Below are 27,905 nucleotides of genomic sequence, written 5' to 3' on the forward strand. Positions count from 1 at the left end.
TTTATATTGTAACATAACCAGACTGTACAATTCGGTTCTGTTACTGCACATATCATAGTGCTGACATAACTGCCTTATATTTTGTTTATTTGTTTGTGCATTTTGTATGTAACACAGGAAAACCTTTTCTTTTCATTCAATTATCTGTCCATTCTTTATGAATATTTATTGTTATATATCTCGACATGCACTTTTGCAACTGTAAACTGCATTTTGTTGTCTGAGTTCAGGAGTCAGCAACCTGTCTCATAAATCCAGTTTTAGTTTTTACCCCAACATGGGTATTTATACCATACCTGTTTACCTGTTTTTCTTTTCCTGGCATAAATTAGCTTTACATTGGCTCCTTGTGCAAACTGGAGATTTATGACTTAGCACTTATTGAACACACAGTGGTGAAGGAAGGACACAAGTCTTTTACTGAAGTGAAAGTACAATAGGTTTAGTAGGCTGCTCCATCACAAGACAAAGTTATTAATTAAACATCTGACTGAAGTAAAAGTACAGATGAATTATAATCAAAATGAACATAAAGAATCAAAAGTAAAAGTAAGCTACTTGTTCTGCAAATTATGTATGATTATATTTTACACTCTTAGATTATTGATGAAACTGTGGTAGTAGTGGTAAGTGGAGCTAGTTTCAACTATCTCATACAGTGAAGTTCTCTAATTTAGTCCAGTGGTTCCAAACCTAGGGGTCAAGCCCCTCCAAAGGGTCACAAGATAAATCTGAGGGGCCCTGAGATGATTAATGGGAGAGGAAAGAAAAATAAAGTTCTGCTAAACTTTTTTAAATTATTATTTTTGATTTTTTTTTTCTTCTTCAGTTATTTGATTTTCAGTGGAATATTGGATGATTTTATATCTCTAGGATTCAAATAGTTGTTTAAATGAAACTGAAAAGTTTGGTGGGGAAAACTCCCATCAACATTTCATAGACATCTGAGACATGACAATGGAGCCAAATAACACAAGCTACTGTTTTAATCTTTCAGCTAATTGTATTTCAGAAAATGTTTTTGAATGTAAAATCTTCATTTGAAAAGCAGCTACTGCAGCTGTATGATAAATAGTAGTGGTGGAGTAAAATCTGAATTGAGCAGAAGTGTATGCACCTCAAAATTGTATTTAAGTACAGCACTTGAGCAAAACTACTTCGTTGCTGGACACCCAAATTACAAAGTTATCCATCCACACACTGTCCAGTAGCTGTTGACAAACCAACAAAAACAATATTCATACATTTCCCAGACTGCAGCGCGTCCCGAACCCCGCCTTTTCCTCTCCCTAACTTTGGCTGTGTCGACTTTCTGTTTTGCAGTGATTTGATTGCTCGGTCCCTGCTGTGCGATTTGGTCCGGACACACCTCGCCCTGCACCACCGCCACCGCTACCAGTGACTCCTCTTCATCTTCATCACCGAGGGACAGAATAGTAAACTTAAATTAGCTGTGTTGTCGTCGCTCTGCAGGGTGGAAGATGTCCGCTGGCTTCTCCGGGCCGGAGCCAGTTTAGGAAGATCTTTTCCTCCACGGAGTCTCATCAGGAAAACCCCAACCTTGTTTTTGTCCTGCGTTACAGCCCGTTGACAGCTAGAGGCAACTGTCCAAGAGCTGTATGGCTTTAAAACCGTACCCTGGACTATTTACGAGAAGTTAACGGCTATGTTTGTTGTGCCAGGCCAAGGCGAGGACGGGCAGGAGATGCCTTCAGGCTAGCGGCGCTAACGTTTTCTGGACCGCAGCTAAGTTCGGGACGCAAAACACAAATTACCGCACAGTTACTCTTAGCACATTTTGTTGTCTTCTTGGCAAGCTTTGTTTTGAAGACGCTCCTCGGTTTGCAGTCAGTCAGTTTACAGTCGGTATGAACTAGAAAGGACAGCTAACACAGGATGCCGAAATAGCCGTTATTACTTTGTTTGCTAATTGTTAAAATCACACCGATGTTGGCTCGCGCTCGAGGAACGACGCTTAGCTAGCTGTGCCAGCTTCAGTATAGCTACAGCTGAATAACAAAAGCCAAATGCCAAGCCCTTATTCACTAATGCAAAACACTGTAGGCACTGTTGTCTGTCCCGCACTAATACACTAATGTTAATGATATGTTTTAAAAAAGACTACAAGTGAATTTAAGTGTCGCTTTTTGAATTATTTAGTTTAGCATGTGGGTGAACAAGCATGGCCTCTAACTAACTGGCACAGAAAAAAAAGTGTTATACCAAGACTGATTGACATTCATAAGAAAGTTCAATTTGGGTGTTCGGCACCTTCACAACAAGAAGACACCTCAACCTGTTGACCATGGAGGGAAATGTACAGCAACAACACCAACAACAACAGAAAACCACTCCTTTAGCTCGGGAACTGACAAGGATATTTAACAGCTACAACAAGCACACCATACAGCTGAAGAAGAACCTGAAGGAGACTAATGTTTTCTTCCGGGAAATAAGGCAAAATTACAGCAATGCCTGTGCATCAACCATGAGCTCGGAGTCCGCTTCTCTGGAGGCAGGTGGGTTTGAACACGAGTCCCTGTAGTGCACCGATGTGTTCAAAGAGACACTACACTCCAGAATAAATAATACATATTTTCCCTCTTACATATAGTGCTATTGGAATAGATTGGTGTGAGTTGCCAAGTTTTAAGCTTTAAGTTTGAATATTATGGAACTAAATGCTTGTGCTGAGAGCTATTTAGTTCCATTATGTTTTAGAGAATGCAGGCATCTCTACACTAAAACAATCTAAATGGAGAAATAGAACTACAGGCCAGAGGAAAGTATGTTTGATTTTTGGGTGAACTGTCCTTTTAACAATGTTTAAAGCATTTTAAATGAATCCCAAAAAACATATACATGGCTGTGTTATACTTCGGTATCCCCTAGTGAAACAGAAAGAACAAGTGGTGATTTCTTCACCAGCACATAGACTGAAAAAATGCATTAATTAGGGTTAGGGAAAACTAAAGAGATTAAGCCCCCTCTCAAAAGAATGAGCACACTAAGTGCACCAAATATGCTGAGATTTCTACACTCACTAGCAGGCTGAGAGCAGGGTTTATCAGACACTCAGTTCTTCTATTTTGCATTAATTGTGCCTTGTGTGTGTCAGTAACTAGGCTTACTGTTTGTGAACATATTGTAGTAGCTTTGAATCAAACCTTGTAGGGACAGTTCACCCCAAAATCAAAAATACAGTATATTTTCCCTTGGCCTGCTATTTACAACTAGATTGTTTTAGTGTGAGTTGATGACTTTTGGAGAAACCAACCGTAGAGATGAGTCTTGTCTTAAATATGATGGAAGCAGATGGCACTCAAATAGGAGCTTTTTTCTGTCTGCGTTATTAAGAAAAGTGGTTCCTACATGAAGCTGCTCACAACAAGGTTGTGGATTATCTTGGGTAACTGGATCATGTTTTCTAGAAAGAGACATTGCTTTTGAGTTTTTCAAATGTATTTTATTTATTTATTTTTGGTTGTTTGAGCACCACAAGCCAATTGCCATCTAGTTCCATTATATTGTCTATGGCTGATATCTCCAGAGCTCGACAACTCACAACAAAACATTCTAGATGGATAAATAGCACTACAGTCCTGAGAAAAAATATGTATTTTTGATTTTGGGGTGAACTGTCCATTTAAAATAGACACATTATCTGCTTTCATATTGTTGCATCACATTTCTCCATCACAACCACACCAGATTAAGACAGTTTTATAGTATGCTCTTACTGCTTCATGTGTCATTACATTTCATGTGAGTATTGTGAGCTTTTTTGACCATATGATTCAGATATCTCCATGAAAAACTGATTAAATGCACTGCAGCGATGGTATGCCGATAAAATGTAATGCGTCACATCTACAGGAGTGGCTTGTACATAGAGAGATGAAATCATTTTACTCGATGTTGAATGAACAATGTTAATCTAAAGATTATTCATTATCAAAAGAAACATTAGACCATAGTGTGGCCTTTCATGGGCAAAGCTAAACTGATGTTGAAAATGTCTTGGTTACACTCACTTATCTGGACAAAGATGTGCATCACATGATGCAGAAGGGTCATATAATAGTGCTTGATTTGTATTTTGGTAGATGTTATGCATAGGTCTGCACTGACTGCCCGTTTAGCAGAGTCTTATCCACTGCACACAGGTCATGCAGTCAAATACTTAACACAGGTCTGTCTGAAACAATAGGCTTTAATGTGTCATATTTGGTCAAGGGGTTAATACTTGTAGGGGAATGCTACAGTACAGTAAAATCACAAATATGTTCAAAAGAAATGCACAGGTATATGAATAAAGTAGACCATTGCTGCTCTCTCCGCTCTTTTGTTATATAACTGTTTTACAGTGTGACTCAGCATCACTGAGGATTATGTCTGATACCCTCAGTAATAAGGTTGAATTGGTTCTTCTGTGTGTACCACATCTTAAGGCTAGATTAGGAAATAATAGCTCCATATACAGTATATTCAGGAGATGACGCTCAGATATAGGATAATTTGTCATTGAGTGCATATCTCTGCTTACACTGGTAGCTTACACTGAGTTCCTAAAAAGCTCAGGCATTACAGGAGGGAACAGGGTTGCACATGGATACTGACAAGGCTTTAGATAGCCAAGCTTTGTTCTCTGTTGGAGTTGACCCATATGGTTACTTTAGGACTGATACCAATACTGGTTATTAGTAATCAAGGAAGCCGATGATGATACTTTTATACATATGCAGTAAGTCTTGGCATCAACATTTCAAATAACAAAACTTTGTGTTCCCTTGTGCCTCACTGCTTGTCTGTGGCACAGCAGTCTTCAGTGTTATTGACAGGCTATCACTTGTGACGCGCAACTAATCAGATAGTGTCATGAGCGAGAGACTGAGATCAGGGAATGGTGACGACAGACAGAGAGACCCGGCTGCATCAGAGCTAAAGCAGTGCATTTTTTTTAAACTATAAGATGTAACATTTCTGCATTAAAATGGCTAACATTACTGGACATATGTTACATAGTTTGTTGACTTGTGTGCTTCCATTTCCCAGTCGTTAAACCCAGAGAAATATGAAATTCATTCAAGATAACAGTACATTTCCAACTATCTGATAGTTGCTATTTGACTTCTGGGAAAACATGGGATACATTACATACGTCAGAGTGAGGAATGAAGTCTGCAAATGTGACAAAACTTAAAGTGAATAAAACTTACATTACTATGTCTGCCTGAGTCACATCAAATCACGTCATCAAACCACGTCTTTTGTTATTGTTTAGATGGGAGAGAGACCCCTAGTGGTTGTTTTTTACATATTGTGTGTTTAAATTAATATATCAGCTTGGCAATTGGATTTAAAGAACACTGATTTTGAAAATAATTAAATTCTGAATATTGAATCCGATTAATGGCCCAGCCTATAATGGTTGACCCTTAGTTCTCAGTCCACTTGTCATCTTAATATTCCCTCTTCTCTTTTCCCAGGCCAGTTCAGCTGCATCTCTTTCCCCAGCCATGAGGAAGAGTTTCTACGCAACACTGTGGGTGCTGCCCCGTACATCCTGGTACTAGGCCAGGACTGTGCTGCCCGTTACCAGCTGCTTAACTGCCTTCTTGGGGAGAGACTGCTGCCACTGGGCCTGGAGGCCGGAGAGGCTTGTGAAGGAGTTCAGGGCACTGTCTGCAAGAGGCGGAAGCTGTGTTTCACCCATGGGAGACAGACACGGCTTAGCTTGGCGCTGCCTGGCCAGTATGAGCTAGTGCACCAGCTGGCAGCTAACTGTGGCCGCTGGGATACAGTGCCTCGGGAAGACCTTGAGATCCACGATGAATGTGAGGACCCAGCCCACAGGCTAGCAGAGCTGGAGATCACTCTGCATCATCCACTGCTACAGGTAGGCTTAAAGTCGCCATGGATACAGTGTGATATCTACTGGATGTACTCCCTCAATGTGCTGTCCCCCTTTGACATGAAAGCATTTATGTGGTATTGGTTCTTACAGGCATGACTTTATTTCATCCTCATGAACTTTGACACTTTTACTCAGAGTTTCCTGGCACATATCTAGTATGTCTGGGCAATGTGATCATGTTGCTCACTGCTTTATTTTTGGAAGAAAATGTAGAATGAAGGTAAGCTGTGGTAGAGGTTTATCAGGGTTCGACATGGCCCAATGGCCCAATGGCCCATGACCACAAAAAGTCACTCTGTGGCCATCACACATTTCATGTAGGTGGCCCCATGTGGCCGCCAAGTTTTATTTCCGTATTCTAAGCCTTCGCAAGAACTGTATTAGTGTTCTGTAAACATCACGATTCCTTCAGCTCTTTTAGTTTAACATTCTACACAAACAGTGAACAGTTTTCATCGCTGGCTAGCTACCAATATGTCATGGCTACTGAAGTATGGGATTACAAAGCCTACTCAAACTGCTAATATGATCCATACAAAAGAAGTCAAAACACAAAGGCAGACTATGAAAAACCAAAATTGCAATGAAAATTTAAGAATGAACAGAAGCAGGGGTGGCTTTAATATGACACATCTAAGGATGTAAAGTACTGCGGTGTGTCGTTTCAGTCATTTCTGTCATAATTGGAAGAATCTAAATACTTGGAAAATGAACCTCAGGTGAAGCTGAAGTCTTTGCATATGCTTCAATTTTCTTTGAACATGTCTGTGAAATATCTTTTGACAAGAACAGATTATTTAACGTGACAGTCACCTGTTATAAATTTATATTAGGATAATATAATGTAAAATTCTAATATGGTATTCTTTTGTCTAATAACAGCTTTTTTAAAAATGTGGTTTTGAACAGTATGAGGGACACTAATTAAGAAAATGCATTTTATTCACAGTGCACTTAAATTACTGCAACTTTTGTGTATTTTTTTATGTGGAAAAACAACATCTGGTTGTGTATATGGAAGTCATGTCGTGGAGCACTGGACATCAAAATGAAAAAAACAGTTCTTTAATTATGTCATTGATGTCAGTCTTACTGCCCAGCCCTAACCGTGTGTTTGATGTTTGTTTGCTGGTATTTTCTTCTGTAGCCTTTGTGTTCACACATAGCTTAGCTCACAAACAGATTACTGAGCAGAGCTGATTATTTCCTGTGTTGTCCAGTGTTTTACTTTACCAGATTTGTGCTACTGTTAAGAAACACATTCTTTTCCAGTTGCTTTTATCCATGTCACATTTTAAAATACACTGAACTCCTTAAACACAGATTCAGTGGTTACTGTTGAAGTTAGGTGGAAAAAAGGAATAATTGTTGGGACACAGTGGTATGGTCATGCTGGTTCTCAGCCTGTGCAACCTGAAAATCACAATATCTTGTGGGAGTGAATTGATTTAGCATGGTGTAAGGATTGTAGTCATTCCTTATCTTGTGTGACACGAGGAAATTAGCCTCTAATCCTTTACACCAAGGCCCCTTAGCGAGCATCACACAGCCCCAGAAACTAGGCCTGGCTCTGCTCTGCTCCAGAGCAGCCCACCCGCCCAACCCCCTTACGTAATGCCACTGGTCTGGTGCAATTCACATGACTAGGTCATTTTAAAAAATCCCAAACCCTTTGCTGTGATGAAGTTACCATGGTTACAATTGAATCCTGGGACACTGGTAGCTAATAGCCAAAGTCAGGATTCCAACTTTGAGGCTATTTAAATAGAAGACCTGTCAACTTTTTTTTAACTAACATTCCTCAAAAAAACAAAAAAACAAAAACAAAAACAAAAAACAACTAATGTTGACACAAATTATACACATAAACGTCCATTGCTTGTTCAGGTAATGGTTTTGAAACAAAAGCTCACATGTCAAGGCTCATGAGTTCATGTTTTAGAGTTATTATATTTTATGCATTGCTAAATTTTTAAGTGTTGTTTGGTATGGTATGGAGTTTGAATGATTCTCTTCATTGTCTGTTTGACAGCATGTTATAAACACACATTGTGCTGTTGGTATAGTTGAGATAATATGGCTATAGTTTTGAAAACTTTTTTCATTGCTGCTACAAGATCCAAGCATGATAGAAGGCCTGGAAGGAAAATTTCTGCAAGTAAATGTAGTTGTTGAGTTTCACTTAAAGGCATGAGAGCTGTACTTGCTCATTTGGGTCAAAAAGTTTGTCACATTTGAGAGGAACTCAGCTGCGTTAATTGTTGTTATTGTTCATAAAAAATCCAAACTTTATCACAGGTGAGAGACAGCATCATATTTGAAGATTGTTTTTTGTTTGTTTGTTTGTTTGTTTTTTTACTTTTGTCAGCTACGTTTTCCCCATCCTCATACAAAAATAAATAAGCTACATCTCTCACAAGCTGTGTACAAATTATCATCAGTCAGGCCCTGAATTGTTGGTTTGTCACAAACTAAAGCTGTGTTCCTCTTGTCCTTAGGTTTCTGCTGAATGAATAAGAGATGAACATGTTTAGGTTGGAGTAAACAAAGGCACAGAATCTCTCTGCTCACTGTGGTATTCACACACTCCTGCTATAATCACAGCAGCTTGTTTTAGAGACCAGCAGAGGAGGACCAACTTGCTAATTAGACCTCTCTTCATCATCCCAGAGTTAACCCATGCCTCCACCCTCAACTGAAGCACCTAGGGGACATAAAGGGTGCTATCTTATCACCATGTTTCTAAAATTCTTTTGAAGTACAGATGTTATGTCAATTGCCAGTGCTCCACGAATTCACATGAATGTCTGCTTGTTAGCAAAGGCCTGTGATATTAGCAGTCACTCTTAAAGCATGCTCATGCTAAAAAAAATCACATTTTTATGTGGCTAATTGCCTGGACTGTGCGACTTTGTAGAACTGAGTCAGACAGTAGCAATAATGTTAACTTATATTGACACTGAAAAACAAAATAATAGTTTCAAAATAGGCCACAGACATTTTCTTGAAGGGTTGTTGTTGAAAACTAAATGCACTGAGGCAACTGAAACATTGTATTGATTTTGATTGGTTGTGAACAAATGTTTGCAGGCTATCTTTGTTCCAAAGAGACTGCTCAGATGGGCTCCGCTCTTGTTTCTTGGAGACAGGACTGACTGTCTCCTTTGTGTAGCTGTTGGTCATTTTTGCCTCTTTTCTCTGGCTGTCTTTTCCCTCGTCATGGTCTCCCTCTCAAGCTGTCTCTGAGACTGTTTTTGTTAATGTTGTTATTTATGAAAGGTTAAGAAAACCTTTTTACTAGTGTCATTTTTCTGCCATGTCACAGGCATTCCCAAGACCAGCACAAATATTTATTTGCCATTATGTGTTCAGAAATAGAAGGAGCATGTGATATGTGTGGATGTGGTTTTTCTTCCTTTTGCACTGGAATCCGTTTGAACATCTTCTGCCATAAATTGGTTTGAAGACCGTGCCCTGAACACTTTATGTAACAGGGTATATAGTTTTGCTGTTGAGACTGGAACTTCTACATTTTATCTCAAGAAGTGAGTACGTTCATCTGAATTCCACAAAACAAATTATACATATTAGAAAGTACGCCTGATAATATTTTCTAATGTTGGTAAAAAAAAAAATATTAAGCAATCCACACTGAGTTCTATACTGTTGCCTATTTACTAGGGGGTGTCTCAACATCACTTTTTCATGTCTAAAATAGACTTAAAAAATACTTCAGGTTGCAGTATTGATTTTGGTATCAAAGTATGCAATACTGCTGCTTCTTTTTATTTAAACATTTTTCCACTAAGAACTTTTAGCAGCATTTTTGATTGTTCAGCACCATTCAAACAATCTAAATTAAAATAAATTTCATCTGTGTTACTGTGACATATCTCTCTCTACAGCAGTGGTTCCTGCCCCCTTCAGAAGTTGAAAAAAGTTCATGCCTCCCCACCCCACAATTATTATTGATCATTAACAGTAATTGGGGAAGCAGCTTATTCACGACTCATGTTGAATTGTGGTGAAATAATCGTTAACATGATGCCATCAGCAAACTCTATGAGACACCATTTCCTCTATGTAAATTATATTTATTCAACATTGTTCACTCTATATTTCTCCCCTGGTCATCCACGACCCCCTGCAGTGGTTATACACTCCCTCTCAGCGTCCCACACAGCAACTACTGCTCTACAGCACATCGCTTGATGGATCACCTACTTCTGCCAACTTCTTATGAAACTGCGTGTTGCATAGCCTAGTTTATTCATTCCAACCATTCTTTTGTTATCTTTTTGTTTTTTGTGCCATTTTAAAAGGCTTGATATTTATATAGAAACACAGCTATAGTCATTTGACCCCTTGCTATTATAAAAATAACAATTAAAGTAGCTTTAAATATCCAGTGTGTAAGATTTAGGGGGATCCATTGGCGGAATATGCCAGAAATTGAATATAACCTAATATTCATAAGTATGTTTTACTTATTGTATAATCACTTGAAAATAAGAATTGTTGCATTCTTGTTACCTCTGTTACATTTTCTCTACAGAGAGCATAGGTCCTCTTCCATGTAGTCTGCCGTGTTGCACTGCCCAGGGTGAACAAACCAAACACTGGCTCTAGATACAGCCTTTTGTGTTTTAAGCAACCTTTTGTGTTTTGCAACCTCTGTAAGTTCTCCTACACACTAGGAAGGTGAGCCAAGGTGCAATTTGCTGCCCACTGCTAGATGCCATTAAATCCTACACAGTAATCAATAAAATTTAATATGGTTCACTTAGTTAGAAATGTCTGTTCAATAGCAGAAATCACTGCAGAAATTTGGCAACTAAATTCTATGGTATCCTATGTGTGGGGTCTGCATGGCTGGATTTCAGAAGGAGTAAATGTGAAAATATGTTTGTATTTAATTTGAGTGACCTGGGTTTTTTTTTTCTAAACAGAACCACGGTTTCTAATAATTGCCTTTATATAGACCAGATTGTTTGAAATGAAAGTTACAGTTTTGTGGTTTCTTTGTGGTTTGTCCCCAGGAAGCGAAGGTCATGGTTGTGCCCTGTTCCAGTGTCCAACCCATTGAAGAGGCCCTGGAAGACTGCACTCGCAACGTGATCCCCATCATACTCTATGCCATCAACCAGGACTCCCTAAGCACAGAGCAGGTGGCTGAACTCTGGAAGGTCAAAGAGATGCTTTCCTTTCCCATCTGTTTTGTTCGTATTCCTGACACTACGCCAGCAGCCTCCCCAGAACCCAGCCGTCGTGTGGAGAAGGAAAAGGAGAGGGAGAAGAGTGCCCTCCATAAGCAGCTCCTGTCCCTCGGCATCCTCAGTAGCCCAACGGGAAACTGCTCCTGTGGCGCCCCTACACAGATGCTCAACCCTGGTGCCAAGCCCCAGAGCGTGCTGGGTGAGGCTTTTGAAAGACTGCATCGGTTACTTGTCCCTTTTGCCCGGCAAGTGCTACAAAACCAGCAGGTGGAGGCTGCCAACCTGCTTAATGGGCTTCATTGTCGCTGTCTAGATCTTTTCATTAACCAGGTGAGAGGAGAGAGTTTCCTAACACTGTTCATCTGTTCATACCCATGTGACAGTTATTACCACTGCATCAACTGCTTAGTCTCAGTCTGTGTTGACCCAGTGTGCCCCTGAAAAACCATCAACAGACCTTTGTCTTTTCTGCTTCACTTCACTGCAGGCCTTTGACATGCAAAGGGACCTGCAGATAACGCCACGCCGGCTGGAGTACACCCGTGAGAAAGAGGGTGAACTCTTCACCTCCCTCATGGCCATCGCTAACCGCAAACAGGAAGAGATGAAGGAGATGATAGTGGAGACACTCAGTAGCATGAAGGAGCAGCTGCTGGAGGACGCTGCCAACCTGGAGTTTACAGGTTAGTTAGTAAGAATGCTGGTTAAAGGCCACAAGGCAGGCAAGGTTTCCCTCCTTTGGTTTATCACATTATTAAGGAAGATGTTGTCAGTCTTGACCAGGTTATTAGTGGTGGGACCAGGGTGACCAAGGTGCAAAATAAACTTGTTTGTCTGCCAGCCAAATGGCTAATTTTCAAATTTTACTCACCACTCAATAGATTACCATTGTCTTTTTGGCTAGTGAGTGAAGTAAATCTGGCAGACACTTGCATATTTTACTAGCATTTGTCTCGTGCTAATTTTGTGCCTTGCATGAATAATGGAATTAACACATTCGCCGCTTCATTTTCACTTCTTTGATGTAACTTAATTACTGTTTGATAATATCTTGATAATTACAACCCTCGTAGAGTTAAGAAGAATGGCAACGTTGTGATGAAAGTGAAGATTTTAGTTCAGGTAGATATTACTAAAAGCTACAAAAACAAAAGTGGAGAAGTAAAGCTAATATTTTTAATGTGTGCAAACAAGGATAGAATATTTCTGTAAAGATCACTAAAGCACTAAATTATTATTGTTTTGTACATTGCCCCCTCTGGGACATTTTCTGTCTGTGTCAATGTAATTAGCTCTTTTTTATTTGTTATGATATAGTGTATATACATAGTCACAAATTACTATTGTATGTACAAGCCTGAGATTTTAATGGCTATTGGAGAGGACATATTTTGACATCATCAGTAATTAGTTTATCATGTGCTGTGGTTTTCACAAGATGATTTAAAAGTTTCTGTGAGCTTCTGCTGTCAGACTTTGTAGAAGAAGTCAAGAATTGTTGGCATATTTACCACACACACACACACACACACACACACACACACACACACACACACACACACACACACACACACACACACAAGAACAATTAAATTAAGTTCTTTTCATTTCACGCACTTCAAATAAGGGGACAATCTGTGATTCTTTGAATGTTTTAATTGACTTGAAAGCTTCAGTCTGTTTGGCCATAAAGTAATTTGTGGAAGTATGTTTGGCTCAAGTCCAGAAGTGGACTGACTTTACTGTGAAAAAGTAACTTTTCTCTTCAGACAAAAGTTCCGGTCAGAACTTTGTGTTCTTTGCAAATGGGATCTTGTTCCAATCCGCTGGATTCTCTGCTCTCACTAAATCATACCCTATGATTTTTTTCAGCAAAAAAGAAGCTCTATATATACAATTTGAAGCATAGTCCCCAGTTACATACTTTGTGAGATGAACTTTTGTGATAAAGCCAGTAACTTTTGATTCTTTGTTTCAGATTTGGATTACTGAAAATTGATCACACATGCCATTTATTTTAGTTTCCTCTATAATCTTCAACTTAATGAGAAAGGATTGCCTATTTATTAATTCTGTATTAAAGAAGATGGCTGACTCGTGGTACACAGACTGCTGCCTATCCAGATTTTTTTCATTTTATGTGTTGCTGTTATATTTGTGATACTGCCGATATGTCTCTGAGGGAGAATAAGCTACATACATGGCTGAGTCAGCTGCATTACACAATCTGGCCACAAAGTTTTGCACTGTCTTGTCTCAATGTTAGTGAGCAGAGAGAAATTTTAACTGGTTATTGCGTTCTGTTTCTTTCCGGCCTCCCTTCCTCTGAGTTTCCCAAGAAGCAGATGTACTGGGTTATTTGCTCTGCTGAGGAGAATCCAACACAGGTTTTTCTAACATTGGACCATGCTCCGTAATTAGTTTGGACAATTTGTCATCCATTATGCAGGAAACTAGCCACATGTTCTGGAAACCTGCATTGTTTACATCCATGTTAACTTGCTTGTCTTCTTCTTTTTATCCTTGCCTTTGCTGGTGCATTGCTGCATTTCTTGGTACGTTACCACCACCTGTAGATCACTTGTGTAGTATGATACCACTGGCAGCACTGTGTATCAAGTCACAAATGTGCATGCATGTACATTCTTGTGCACAAAAACAAACAAAACAGGGTCATATATAGTTGCCAGTTATTAGGCACAACCAGCTAAAAGTAGGACATCATGCATTAAATCCTTGCCTCATGAGCGTTACGCTGCTCTATTTTTGTTCAAACTATTTTGAAGAGGTTTTTATTGAACTTTGTGGTTGTTTTTGCAGGTAGTGGTTCTGTTGAGCCCATGGCTCTGAAAATTCACATGCTAGCCTCTGAGTTATGTACCTGCCTGTCAGGATCCATTAGCATATTACTCAGTTTAACTGGTATAAACATCTACTCCTAAAAGATTATTAATGATTTCTTATCACCCATAATCAGACAGTTACTCATCCTGTGAAAAATTGGCATTAATTTGAACTACATACTGAAGTTATGGGTTGAAATAGAAATTTCAAAGAACACAGCAGCTGTAGCATTGTTGACAGAGAAGTGAGTATTTCAACTTAGCATGTTTCCTAGATCTATGATGACATCATGGTCATCATATGATTTATTACAGTAATTCTAATGTAGATTTCTCCTTTAATATTATTTCAGTAATAATCAATAGCATGTAGTATGTTAATATAACTAGTGCACTGCAATAATTCTTTAATACTATGATTCTATAAAAAATATAATAATGATTCTATTATTCTGTGTCTGCAAGAAGAGCTTCAGATGTTTTGTTCATGGACAAGCATTTGCCAAGTCTCTTCATATTAAATAAATTTAATCTATAATGCTTTTCTGTTTACCAGTATGTAGACTTGATAAAAGACAATAAACTTATTGCTGTGTATTGGCACTTCTTTTCTCATGCATCAGTGCATCATGCTCAACATCAAGTGACTTTCATACTAATATCTGTCAGCATTCATTCATCAGAATTTCTCTGTGCCATTTGTTTACAGCGCATACACCACATATTAACTTGACAAACCAATTTCTTTCAACTGCAGACATCATCGTAACAACTAATGGAGAGCCTGTTACATCGAAAGAGATCAAATCTTGCATCCACCAGATCCAGGAGCTGATAGTGGTGCGTCTGAATCAGGCTGTAGCAAATAAGCTCATCAGTTCTGTGGACTATCTGAGGGAGAGCTTCGTAGGAACTCTGGAGCGATGTCTCAACAGTCTGGAGAAGTCTCACATTGATTCTTCTGTCCATAACATCACCTCCAATCACCTCAAACAGGTGGGCAGCAGTTTGTGGAAAAAAAAACAAACAAGAATGTTGTTTTCTATATTATCATTATTTTTATTTAGTATGCCTGTCCAGAATGTGTAGTGTGTGATCATATTATTAGTCTCTATTATAAGCTTTGCCTTTTATAATTATATTAAAAAAATGTTGAATCAGACCTGTTCTTTCTACTATTCATGAACAAGGTTGTATGAGGTACTTATCAATAGTCATTCCCTACAGTAGATGCTAGCTGACTTGCCCCCAGTTTGAAGATGCAGAGAGAAGTATCAGCACAGAAGCTGAGAAACATACTGCTGTGGAAAGGGTCAGGATCAAAACATATTTAAGCCACCTAAAAAAATACATGTCCAACTAAAAAGGAAATCAATTTAAGTTTAAGTGTATGCTATATTTTGAATATTTTCACCACTTTACATTGCCATTAGACAGCCTTTTCTGACCATAAACAACCATTCTATGAGCCAAATATCACTCTCTCCTTCAACCAGACTCCTTTTGCTAAAACAGTATTTTTACCTTGCAGAACACATGAGTTGCTGTTCTACCACTGCTTCGATGCATTATTTGTGTTTGATGAATCTGAACTATCCTTTTAAAACATGAAAGTCACACAATAACGCAAACACACTAACAGATCCAGTCAGAGGTAAACAATTCCCATGATTTTTGGTTTACATGCCGGCAGTTTCCTGTTGTAAAAACTGTAGGTCAAACGCTGACTATGGATAAGTACCTCATACAACCCTATAACCCCACTTCAAATAAGCCGAACTATCCCTTTAACCATTTAAACCTAAAGAGTTCAACATGGGGGGAGAAGCAGAACAAATAATCAAAAAACAAGAATGCCAAGTCACATTTCAAGAAGCATTTGTACACTTCATTAGCTTTCGTCGATTCCACTTTGCTTCAGAGGCCAGTGCCAGTGCCATCAAAAACATGTACTGGTATCTTAATTTATGGTTTTTCCTAGATATTAAGTTTCTTTCCTCTTTTGTCACAGTTATTAAATGCTGCCTATCACGTGGAGGTCACCTTTCATTCAGGATCCTCTGTCACGAGACTCTTCTGGGAGCAAATCAAACAGGTTATTGTCTAATAAATTTAGCCATACGAGTTTCAAACTGAATGGTGACTTCTGGACTGTCCTCACTTCGTGTTTTGTTTCTAGATAATCCACAGGATAACGTTTGTGAACCCTCCTGCCATCACGCCAGAGTGGAAGCGGAAAGTGGCCCAGGATGCTATAGAAAGTCTCAGTGCTGCCAAACTGGCTAGAAGCATCTGCTCCCAGTTCAGAACCCGCCTCAACAGCTCCCATGAGGCCTTTGCAGCATCTCTGCGCCAGGTGAACTTTCTCTCTTCTTTGCTGCCTTTTTTGTCTTTGCTCTTCTTCTCTCTCAATGCCTCGCTTACAGTACTGTGCTCTGTTGCATACCTACCTTCATCTTGGAGTATATAACTAAAACACATGAACTGACCATGTACTGTTAGACTACAGTCTCTCAAAGACTTATTGTTTCCATCAAAAACAAAATTTTCACTGGTGTTTGTAAGGTCAGGCTCAGATAGTGGATGGTTTGATGAGGATTACCCCAGTGTGGCTCTTTCAACAATCAGGAGTCTGCTTCAGCACTGAATATGTAATAATATATAATAAAGCTTTTCCTCCTGAGCTCATAACCAGTAATTATCATGCTGGTAATTTGAAAAATATTAATGTTAAAGTTGCTATAGCTACAGGTAACTTCCATACTGTCTTTATTTTGGAGGCCCATGCGAAAAAAAAGCTAGTGTTTCCACTGCTGTAACCACAAAATACAATGTAAAAAATATCACTGTCTAAAAAAATAAAAAAAATCTCCTCATGCTACTAAACGTACTACTCACTGTGACAGTGCCTGGGAAAATATAAATATAGGCTCCTCTGGTCTGCATGCCATAAATTGTTTCATCTGATTTCAAGGAAAATCTGACTCAAGAGATTTTATAGATACAGATTCAATAAAGCCCATAGATATGTCTGCCTGGCTTTATTAAATTGAGATGGAATCATAACTCCTTATACTATGTTTAAAATCGTTCTGGCTACACTACCATTACTTTGATTGGGCCTGCAATTAGACCTGCTACGATAAGTCGATTAATACATTAATTGTCAAGAATGAAATTAATTGGCAACTATTCTGATAATCAATTAAACATTTTGTGCTTTTTTAATGTCCATATTCTTTCATATTCAGTTCCTCAAATGTGAATATTTTCTGTTTTCTTTGCTCCTGTATGAAAGTGGACTGAATATCTTTGGGTTGTGGACAAAACAAGACATTTGAGGACGTTCAACAGATTAATTGATAATGACAGTAATTGTTAATTACAACTCTGCAATACTCTGAAAGGTGGAAGAAACAACAGAGCTTTTAAAATGGTTGCAACAAAGTGGTCAGTGTTGTGCAAGTTTACACTTAAAAAAGCTAGCTCAAAGTTCAGTTCACAAAGATGAACTAGCTCGCATTCATAGTTCACATTTATTTAAATTTTGAACTAAGTTTACAGTCCCCAGAATGAACGAGTTCAGGTTCATTTCTTCAGTTTTGTTGTTGTTGTTGTTGTTGTTGTTGTTGTTGTTGTTCGGTTTAAAAGAATTCAAACCACTTACAAAAAATCTTAAATAACATTATTATTATTATATTAGAGAGTTATGAAGGGTTTTTTTCTTATAAGTTACAGTTGCCCCCCATCTCTCCATCTCTAAAAAATTTAGCAAATATCTCAAAATAATGGGAAACTTTCTGAAAAAAATGACTAAATATCTCAAAGTAGTGACATTTTGAGAAAGTTTCTCTTTATTTTGAGATACAGGATCTTCTTTTTTCCATCATAGGCTTCTGTATCAAAGAAAGTTTTTATATCATGTCAACACGTGTCTATATTCACACACACACTGTCTCTCTGCTGCAATCAAACTGTTTTTAATAAGCTGATGATATGAGCATCGGTATCTCTCTCAGGAGTGAATGATGCTTTCATTCATGTTCATTAATTACAAATCGATTTGTTCAGTTCACCGTTCACCAAAAAATATGAGCATGTTCAGTGAATGCTTTTCTTTTAGTGCGTTCATGCACAACACTGAAAGTGGTGTCTGTTTTCATTGGGCAGCAGAGAATAAAGGACCGGCCGACTGAAATGTAATAAGAACCTATGACTCACATAACATATAACATGACTTCTAAGGCTCCATAATTGAGAAAAATGGGAGGATTCACACCAGGTAACAGAGCATGAGATGGATAATTTGCATTAAGCATTGGCTGATTAGCATTGGTTGTTAGTTAGCTCAGCCCTTTTCTCATGCACATTTCTGAGTCAAAGAGTTTGGAAGAATGTTGTCAGGGGAATTTACTGCACTGCTTTGTAACTTTAAATAAGTGTAACATTAATCACCTGACCAGAATAAAAGTTTCGTGTGATTTTCTGCTGATTGCTGAACAGTTTGAAAGCTTTTGTGCCATGAGTATCTGTGGCTGATATTTTTTTTTCCCTTAGATTTTTTGTCAGTGACACTGATTGATAAACTCTGACAGCCTCATAATACCCTCAAATACATCTCTATAGACAGCTTGTCTCTCAGGCCCTGCACAGCCCAAGCTTCAGCATATTTATTCCTCCTCGCTTCAACCACTTTGCCTTTTAAGCTCCAATATGCAAATAACTGCAACTCCCTCCATGAAGTCCTTGACAAGCCTGTTTCAGTTAAATTGCTCTGATGATAATCATCACATGACAGACAGTGTGGCTCACATCACTGACTGCATTTCCATGCTTGCTCATTCTTCACTCCTAATGCAGTTACACAAATGCACTTATTAATTGTGGCAGTCTTATAGATGATGTAATTTGTGTGTCCTGGGCCTTTGATGGACAGAAATATCCTAATTGTATTTAGTTATTTATGTGAATCACTGAGTGATGGAGTGCAAACAATCAAGCTAATAAAATAACATTATATTTCTGTCACATTCCTGTCCATGACTAACAGAGGGAGAAGCTCTGGCTTGCAGAATGTCGTTATGCAGTTTGTTATTAATGCGAATACAAAGTGTGCTGTGAAGGCAAAGCACGGAGGATTATCAGAGGATAGCTTTCTTTGTCACACAGGAATTTAAAGGCAGGGTCATTTTTTTCTCTGTTCTGAAAATAATTCATGACAAAGACACTCAGCATTTTGTAAGATTCCCCCATAATGTGATGTTAATGGCTTAATAATAAGTGATGTGTGGAGTCTGTTTGGGTTGGCAGCTACAGACCAGTCTGGGTCAAATTTCCAGGCCCTGTTTCTACCTTTTTCTTTTTTCACAGTCTGCTCCTGCAAGTAAGAGGACTTGCTGTCAGTCTCAACTCAGTTTACCACATGCCACAGCTTGCTGCATGCAAACTGTCACATTTCATCAGAATTAAAATCAGGTTTATTACCATGTAGTTACATGTATATGGGCTTTACCCTGGTGTTTTGGTGCATGACAATAAACATAGTAAGTAGAAAAATAAAAATAAGGATAAAAGCAGGTACTGCAAGAAGGATTAAAAACAATAGAAAACTGACAATGAAATAATAAAACATATTAAAAAAATATGTTTGTTATATCATATACATGTTATCATATCAAAACACTTATTTTGGACACTGTACTGTATGACAGAAAAAATGAGAGCAGAGTGAAGATCAGATGAGGTCCTTGTACAAGAGTTGCAATGTTTAGTTACTTAATCAGTTACTCAATTTAAAGACAATTAGTGGCCAACTATTTTGATAATTGCTTAATCATTTCAGTCATTTTCTCAAGCAAAAATATTAGACATTTGCTGGTTGCAATTTGATGGTTCTTTGATATTTATATGATAATAAAGGAAGAGTCTTCTGGTTTTGGACTGTTGATTGGACAAAAGACGCAATTTGAAGATATCACTTTGGGCTCTGGGCAATTGAGCATTTTTCCACATTTTAGGATAGACTAAACAATTAATTAATTAATTGAAAATAATCATGAGTTGCAGTCCCACTTGATATTAATGCTTTTCAATTTTAAATTTAAAAAACAGACAGAAGTACACCTGTGAGAAAGTCGCTGTCTACAGACACATGATGACTCACTCTCAGGAGGCTGTTGCAGTTGAGAGAGCAGTATGTTACTGCATGTCTGTTCTCATGTTGACTTTAAAGTTCCAACTGAGCATAAAACAAACAGCACCGATGAGAAAAACATGACATACATTGAGTAAGTCTACGTTGGTCATGAACTCTGCATTAACCAGCCTGACAAATGACGACATTGCCACAGAGGTCAAAACAGCTGGCCTGTAGTCACTGAGAACATGAGGGCGGCTGTCCTTTCCAACAGTTTCCATGGTAACAGCATCTAATGATGTTGTTTAAGAAAGAGGCCAGTAGTCCTCTACCCTCCTTTCCCCTAGCAAGACTACCTGGACACACCATCCAACCCTTTTAAAAAAAAAACTGCACTTTGGATGTCGTCTGGCTGCTCTGCCACAATTCAGTGATTAAACGTTACAGTTTCCTGATGGGAAAAGTAGCTTTATTTGTTGCCAAATTAGCTGCCACCTACTGCTAACTGTAGCTGTTGTTCGCTAGCTATCTCAGTGATGCTCAGAGCACTGTGGAAGTGTTGGTGTTTACCCTTCTAGTACCGGAACTTTGGACCCCTTTTAAAAGATGAACAATCTTTTTGTTTCACAAAGAACTTAAGAACATTAAAAGTTGCTCTAACAGTTACAAGTCATTTTACAAAAATGAAATAACTATTAATAAAAGAAACCAGCCATTTAGCAGCTGTTCTTAATGTTAACCATGAGATGTTATGTCATGTGTTGGTGTTCATAGCTGGAGGAAGGGCACACAGGGCGACTGGAGCGTACTGAGGACCTCTGGCTGCGTGTGAGGAAGGACCACGCCCCACGGCTGGCCCGCCTGTCACTGGAGAGCCGCTCCCTCAGGGATGTGCTGCTGCATGGTGAGTCACCACCAAATCCTCCCGTAGTTCAAGTGAAAGTTGCAGTCTGCACATGTTTTATTTTTACCTTTTTTTTTTTTTTTTTTTTTTTTAAAGATTCTGTTATTTGTATCTTTTGTATGAAACAATTTGTGACGTTATGTATCTCCACCAGACATTTGTTTTTTTTTTTTACACAAAAGAGTTCAATTACCAAGTTAAAAAATTCCTAAACCTAAATCTACTCCTCTGCTCTCATTGAAAAATCCATAACCTACAAATGTGTAAATATTCCTGAAGTTTAACCACTGGACACAAGATATGTCCTTCTTCACTGTAAAGTGTTGAGCTTAGATCTAAGCTGAGCTCAAAGAAGCTGAACTCCCTCTGCAGATGAATGTGAAAACAGCCTTCTAGTATCAAACTCTCCACATACATCATTGTGCACAGTAATGCTTAAACATCAAGTAGAGCAGCGGTGTCAAACATAAAGCCTGCGGACCACTAAGGAGTTCAGTCTGGACCACTGGATAATTTCACAGTGTATGAAAATTGTTTTGTAATTGGATGATTCATTTACTGTGCATATATTCAGATTGCACTTGGACTTCTTTATACTAAAGAAAGGGAAACCTTTGGAGGTGTTGTTCTTTAAAAATAATACACACATTCCTTCCTCAAATACAAGTACAGATACTTGTGCAAAAAAGTCTTTGGTCAAAGTAGAAATACTGATTCAACTTCTTTATTCGAGTAAAAATGAAAAAGTATAACCTCTGAAATGTACTCATCACTCTCAAATGTACTTCAGAGGGCTAGTTTTTACTTTTTGAAGGATATTTCTATCGTCTGTTTCTGTGCACAGCTAAATGAACCTCACCTTTCCTCCACAACAGAGTCTCCTTTTCTTGTCTGTTTGGTGTTGTTGCATGTTTTTACACTGTTTTTGTTTTGTTACGTCATCTTTGTTTCTATGTGTTATTGTCTCATCCAATTATGTTTAAACCAGTCTTGATGCTGGGAAGGTGGAACACTATGATACAAATAAATATAATCAATAACTCCCTCAAATGCATTAAAACAAAAGTAACAAGCCTGTTTTGAAAATGTGAGGTGTAGAAAGTAAAAGTAAAAGTAAAATGTTGACAGAAATATAAATACTCAACTAAAGTACAGATACTTGAAAACTCTACATAATTGAACTAACAAATTATTTGTATGTTGTTACTTCCCACCTCAGTTTAAGGTTGCTATTCAATGGTTTTACTGCTTCAGCTCATTTGAGATCAAATGGTCTGTATGTGGCCTATGAATTAAAATGAGTTTGACACCTCTGAAGTACAGTAACAATCAGCAAAAAACATATTCTTGAGTGGCTGGGGACATCTAATTTAGAGAGACAATACCCACTTAAACTGAGTTCAGTAAATTCAGTGTCAAACTTGCAGCCTGTATTGAGACATCTAAAAAAAAAAATTGTGGTGTTTTCTAAACAGGCAAGCCAAAGCTCGGGCGAGAGTTGGGCCGGGGCCAGTATGGAGTTGTGTACTTGTGTGACAGCTGGGGGGGACGCTACCCATGTGCCTTAAAGTCTGTGGTACCACCTGACGATAAACACTGGAACGACCTGGCTTTGGAGTTTCACTACACAAGGTGAGTTAGTCAGAGTGAGTGGAGAAGCATGCTGTCTTGAGACAATCTCAGCAGCTGTTTGTCTCAAAGTTATGTTAATTCTTCACATCACCTTTAAGCACAGCTGGCATTGCATTTTACCGGAAGTGAAGAGGGGAATTTCAAACTTCTTGAGCATCTTCAGAAGGACATTTATCAAGAGCAGAACTCTCTTCACTGGACATGACAGCTGCCTTATTATAAAGGCTACACCCAGTGTATCAAAAACTAGTTTTGACTGTTGAAGCCTTGAGGCTGTTCTGTGTCAGCATGGTGAACATGCCAGTGTTTTGTTAATGCTTGTCAGCTCCAACTGCCATGAACCTTAGGAATGCAAGACTTTGTAAAACTTTTCTGAGGCTGCTTAATGTGGACAAACATACATTAATCTACTGTGACTTTAAGATAACAAAAAATGATTATTTTATTATTAGACATGTTTAATTTTCCTCTCTTCTCCTTTGCATGTGTGTTGCTTCAGGACTCTGCCCAAGCATGAGCGGCTCGTCGACCTGCACGGCTCTGTGATCGATCACACCTATGGAGGCGGCTCCAGCATCGCTGTGCTTCTCATCATGGAGCGGCTGCACAGAGACCTTTACACAGGCTTGAAGGTGACGTGATGACGCAGTGATTAGAAGCAAAGATGTGTTTTTGTTTTGCAGGTAAAAAAATGTAATCTTCCATCTCACTAAAACTCCTTTTTCTTTTTCTCTCCATCTCTATCAGGCTGGTTTATCACTGAGGGAGAGACTTCAGATTGCTCTGGATGTGGTAGAGGGGATCCGCTTCCTGCACAGTCAGGGTCTCCTGCACAGAGACATAAAGCTAAAAAACGTTCTGGTAAGTTCAGTATGGGAGGTGCATTATTATTCATCAAGTCGATTAAATGTTGCTACCCTTGCTACTTGGCACCAGAAATGATAGCTGGTTAATTTAAGTATTAACATTTTATTAATGCACAATTTTGGTTGAGTGTTGCAACTAAGATGTTACACAGTCACCCGCTGCACTAATACCTGGATGTAAGCCAGTAAGTTGGAAAGTGGGACAAAGATGGCATCTGATCTACCACAATTTGGCAGTATCTTAATCCACAAAATGAAAATAATGACTCAGAGCAATGTGCCACCACATTCAGCGCAGGCATGTGGATGTTATCCTACAAGGAGAGTGGTTTGCAGGTGTTAGCACTGCTAACATTAGCCATATTCTGCAAACCAATATGACATAATTTTCCACCCCTGAGTGTTTTCTTACTTTGACACTTGTCAGCTAGTGTAAAATGTAATTTCAGTTTAATCAGACATTAGTTGTTAGAACATCCCTAGTTCAGACCAGCTAGTGGTTCAGAAAGTTTTTAATTTAACTTTTGTGGTGTTTTCTCTGTGTGTGGTTTGTTTTTATAAGTAATAGCTGTATCCTAACAGCTCAGTGATGCCTTCTATACTAACATATACGTATCAGTTAGTTTTAGCTTTTAAAAAATCGGCTTTGTTATTTCCCCAGTATTAATGTACTGATGTTTTTTGACCTTATTTGTGACTCAAATTGTCTGCAGTGAATGTCTTGATTGACTGAGCAACTGCAGTGTCTATTTCTTATCTCGAAACTTATTCAAAAATTGATTTTCAAAGATAATTTAGATGATATTGATGTTTTCATATAGCTGCTATGTTATTCTATAATCTTCAAGTCAGAAAGAATATGTTGGAAGTAAAAGGCAATTCAGTGTTATGTAAATCAAAGCATTTTGTTTGTCTGTTTATATTAAAATTTAGGACTGACACATTTAAGTTCTTACAGCATCTTTCTTTTAAAAAATATACTGATATTTTACTCTTTTTTTTTTTTTTTTTTTTTTTTGCTATATGACTTATTTTCCTTCCTGTTCTAGCTGGACAAACAAAATCGTGCAAAGATCACTGACCTGGGCTTCTGTAAACCAGAGGCCATGATGTCTGGCAGCATCGTTGGAACCCCCATCCACATGGCTCCAGAGCTGTTTACAGGTACGATGACCGAGCAGTGACAGGGTCCATCATTTCATCACAAGGCAATTCCTGATTTAAAACTTCAAACTATTTAATTGGGCAGAACTGTGTGAACAGGCAGCACCACATCTGTAAGTGCATGTCACATTTTTGTTTATTTACTTGAGAGGAAAACCCTGTTACAGAACAGGACTTAATCATTACATTTTATTAAACCTAATTGTGCAGGAATATTGTACATGAGGTTTTTTTTTAAGGTTTCCTCTCCATTGTGACCCTTCTCCTGACAGGAAAATATGATAACTCTGTGGATGTCTACGCCTTTGGGATCCTTTTCTGGTATCTCTGCACTGGTTCAGTGAAACTCCCAGAAGCCTTTGAGAAATGCGCCAGCAAGGATCAGCTCTGGAATAACGTTAAAAAAGGTAAACAAACACTGAGGTCACTTTTACACCTGCAATTCAATTTGTTTGATCTGGACTAAGTAAAAAAAACAAACAAAGAACATGATGGTATATAGACTGACACATACCTCACTGACTGGACAGTTTTGGTGTGTTTATTTAAAGATCCACAAGAAAATAACTGATTATGTTGCATTAACTGAGTCTGCAGCTTGACCTCCTGACTTATCTTAAGGACTGTCCACACAAAAAACATCTATAACAGTAACTAACTGATAACACTGTGAGCATGCACACTGATGACGTGTAATGTTCTGTAGACAAAAGCACCAAGCATGTGCTGCTTGCTCCTGCTGTGTCAGCAGCTCAGGAAAATGAATATTGATGATCTGATAGGCCAGTGTTTCCCAATCCTGGTCCTCAGGGCCCACTGTCCTGCATGTTTTGGATGTTTCTCTGCTCCAACACACCTGATTCAAATGATCAGGTTGTTATCAGGCTTCTGCAGAGGCTTGATGACGAGCTGATCATGAGAATCAGGTGTGCATTTCCGCCGACTTTTAATTGGCCACCAAAAAAAACATTTCCCTCAAAAACATGTCAGTCAACATGAAGTCTTGATGTTACTACCAGAGCACTCCTGTTTGTTGTGTCTTTCTGTGTCTCACTTGTGTCCGTGTCGTCTCCAGGAGCCAGGCCTGAGAGATTGTCCAGTTTCGATGAGGAATGCTGGCAGCTGATGGAGGCCTGCTGGAATGGGGACCCTTCCCAGAGGCCCCTGCTCGGTATTGTGGAGCCCAGCCTGCAAAGCATCATGATCCGGCTCTGTAACTGCGGCTCGGAGCAGAAAAGCAGCAGCCTCGAGGACTCAAACTGAAAACACTCCAAACAAACTAACACACGTGTGATAGGGATCCTGATCAGAAAGTATTTTGTATTTATGAAGAACGGAGCAGAACGGTGACCAGTGAATAACGTTCAAGTTGTCCTCTTTGTTCACAGTTGTTGGATTTACATTATTTATGAGAAGCTGAAACAGACCAGAAGTTTGCAAGTATGTGTGTGTTTTATTGTTTGTGCTTTTTGTGTATTTGTATACAAACTCTCCAGTATGCTCTCATCGTAGCTGCCGCTGTGCTAATTGCTACTTGGTCATAGGATTGTAACTAGATGCAAATTGTTTTAAAAGTAGTCCATTCCCAGTGTTATGAAAAAAAGTATAAATATATAAAAGATTAATTTTAGATTGTATTTAAACTGAACATGTCTGCATCTATACAAATACATCTTTTTTAATAAAATTATCTGTCTGAGTTAAAACGTTTACTTTTTGGCTTGTGACTGGTTTCATACAGTATGTCCACTGGTCATGTGACCAGTTTAACCAGTAGGGGATTATTTTCCTTCCTTGTTTGTTTTTAGAAGCCTGAACAGAAAAAAAGCAAAAATTAGAGAAAAGTTGTTTTGTGTTGACATGTTTTTTCCTTCTGGTTTTCTATGCTGTAACTAATCTTGTGACCTCTTAGATTTATGTTAATTTATGTTAAATAACTGCTTTAAATAACATAATTCACATTTTAAGTTTAAGTTTCTAGTAGTAGCAAAAGTTCAGGAAACCTCTTGTTGCTGAAAGAAAACTCCACACACACACACACACACACACACACACACACACACACACACACACACACACACACACACACTCCACTGTGGTCTTGTGTAGTGTGATTACAAAGCTGGAGTATTGGAAGCTTCTTCTAACATGTAAGTGTTTTTTTCTACTCTAACATCTACTGCTCAAACTTAAAAGGCTATTTACTAAATAAGTTAATTTAATATTAATGGATTCTTAATGGTTTATTTATTATTCATCAAGTTGAATAAAACCTTTTTATAGTTATGGACTAGTTGATTAATCAAAAATAGTAAAGCAAATGTATAAATCATTAATGATTAAAAGCATTATTCACACTGGTAAAGCTTTGTGTGAGCGATGTTTAAATCTTGACTTTGTCTTTCCATTTCAGAGGCTGCTGCAGCTCAGCCGAAAGAATAAATGATGGCCGATGAAACTCGTCAGCATAACCGACAGGAGTGGGTGTTAAAGAAAGGAACACAGGTGAGCAGCATTAGCACCACCTAGTGAGTTTTTAATGCCCTGAACCTTCTCAGACTGTTGTGAGAAGTTTCATGTAGTTAGAAAGAAAGTAGTTCCTACATAAAACTGGAATGTATTTTTGGTGCTTTGAACACCACAGAGTGTCATTTAGTCCCATTATATTAGAGAGAAGGCAGACATCTGTATGGTTGATGTCTCCATAACTCTGCAACTCAAAATCTACCTGGATAAATGGCACTGCTGGCTTTACTGCTGGGTAAAATATGTATTTTTGATTTTTGGATGCACTTTAAAATATGATCAGAGCTTGACAACCCAAATACATCCTGTAATATGATTGTCATTTTAAAAACATACACACATTACATGTATTAAAATGTTTGTTTAATAATCGATGAAAACACTAATAACTAAAGTTGTAACTCCAGACTATCAAGATGTTGCAGTCACATTTTTCAAGATTAAATATTTTATTTTATGTAGAGGAAGAAGATCTGACTCTCAAAATGAAACTGGAGCCTGGAGTTAGCTTAGCACAAAAAACGAAAATGGGGAGGTTTTTTTTAGCTTTGGACAGAGCCAGGCTAGCTGTTTCAATCTGTTTCCAGTCTTTATGCTAAGCTAAGCTAACCGTCTCCTTGCACTAGAGTCATTGAACAGATTTAAGAGTGGTATCAAGGTTATAATCAAACTCTCAGCAAGAAAGTTGTTTTGTTTTGTTT

General features: G+C 38.3%; 1 protein-coding gene across 1 annotated transcript; it reads left to right on the plus strand.

The window, feature by feature from the left end:
- The first annotated feature begins 1,813 nt into the window (after positions 1 to 1,813).
- Positions 1,814 to 26,375, plus strand: dstyk (dual serine/threonine and tyrosine protein kinase). The gene is made up of 14 exons (XM_084734117.1): positions 1,814 to 2,519; positions 5,490 to 5,899; positions 10,957 to 11,463; positions 11,621 to 11,816; positions 14,734 to 14,972; positions 15,988 to 16,071; positions 16,156 to 16,332; positions 20,887 to 21,016; positions 22,492 to 22,648; positions 23,148 to 23,280; positions 23,396 to 23,509; positions 24,564 to 24,678; positions 24,951 to 25,085; positions 25,754 to 26,375. Exons 1-14 carry the CDS (start codon positions 2,306 to 2,308, stop codon positions 25,939 to 25,941), a joined length of 2,799 nt encoding a protein of 932 aa, XP_084590243.1. The 5' UTR covers positions 1,814 to 2,305; the 3' UTR covers positions 25,942 to 26,375.
- The last annotated feature ends 1,530 nt before the right edge of the window (positions 26,376 to 27,905 follow it).

This window comes from Lutjanus erythropterus, chromosome 2, assembly GCF_056507025.1.
Source record: "Lutjanus erythropterus isolate fLutEry1 chromosome 2, fLutEry1.hap2, whole genome shotgun sequence".
Taxonomy (NCBI): Eukaryota; Metazoa; Chordata; class Actinopteri; order Lutjaniformes; family Lutjanidae; genus Lutjanus; species Lutjanus erythropterus.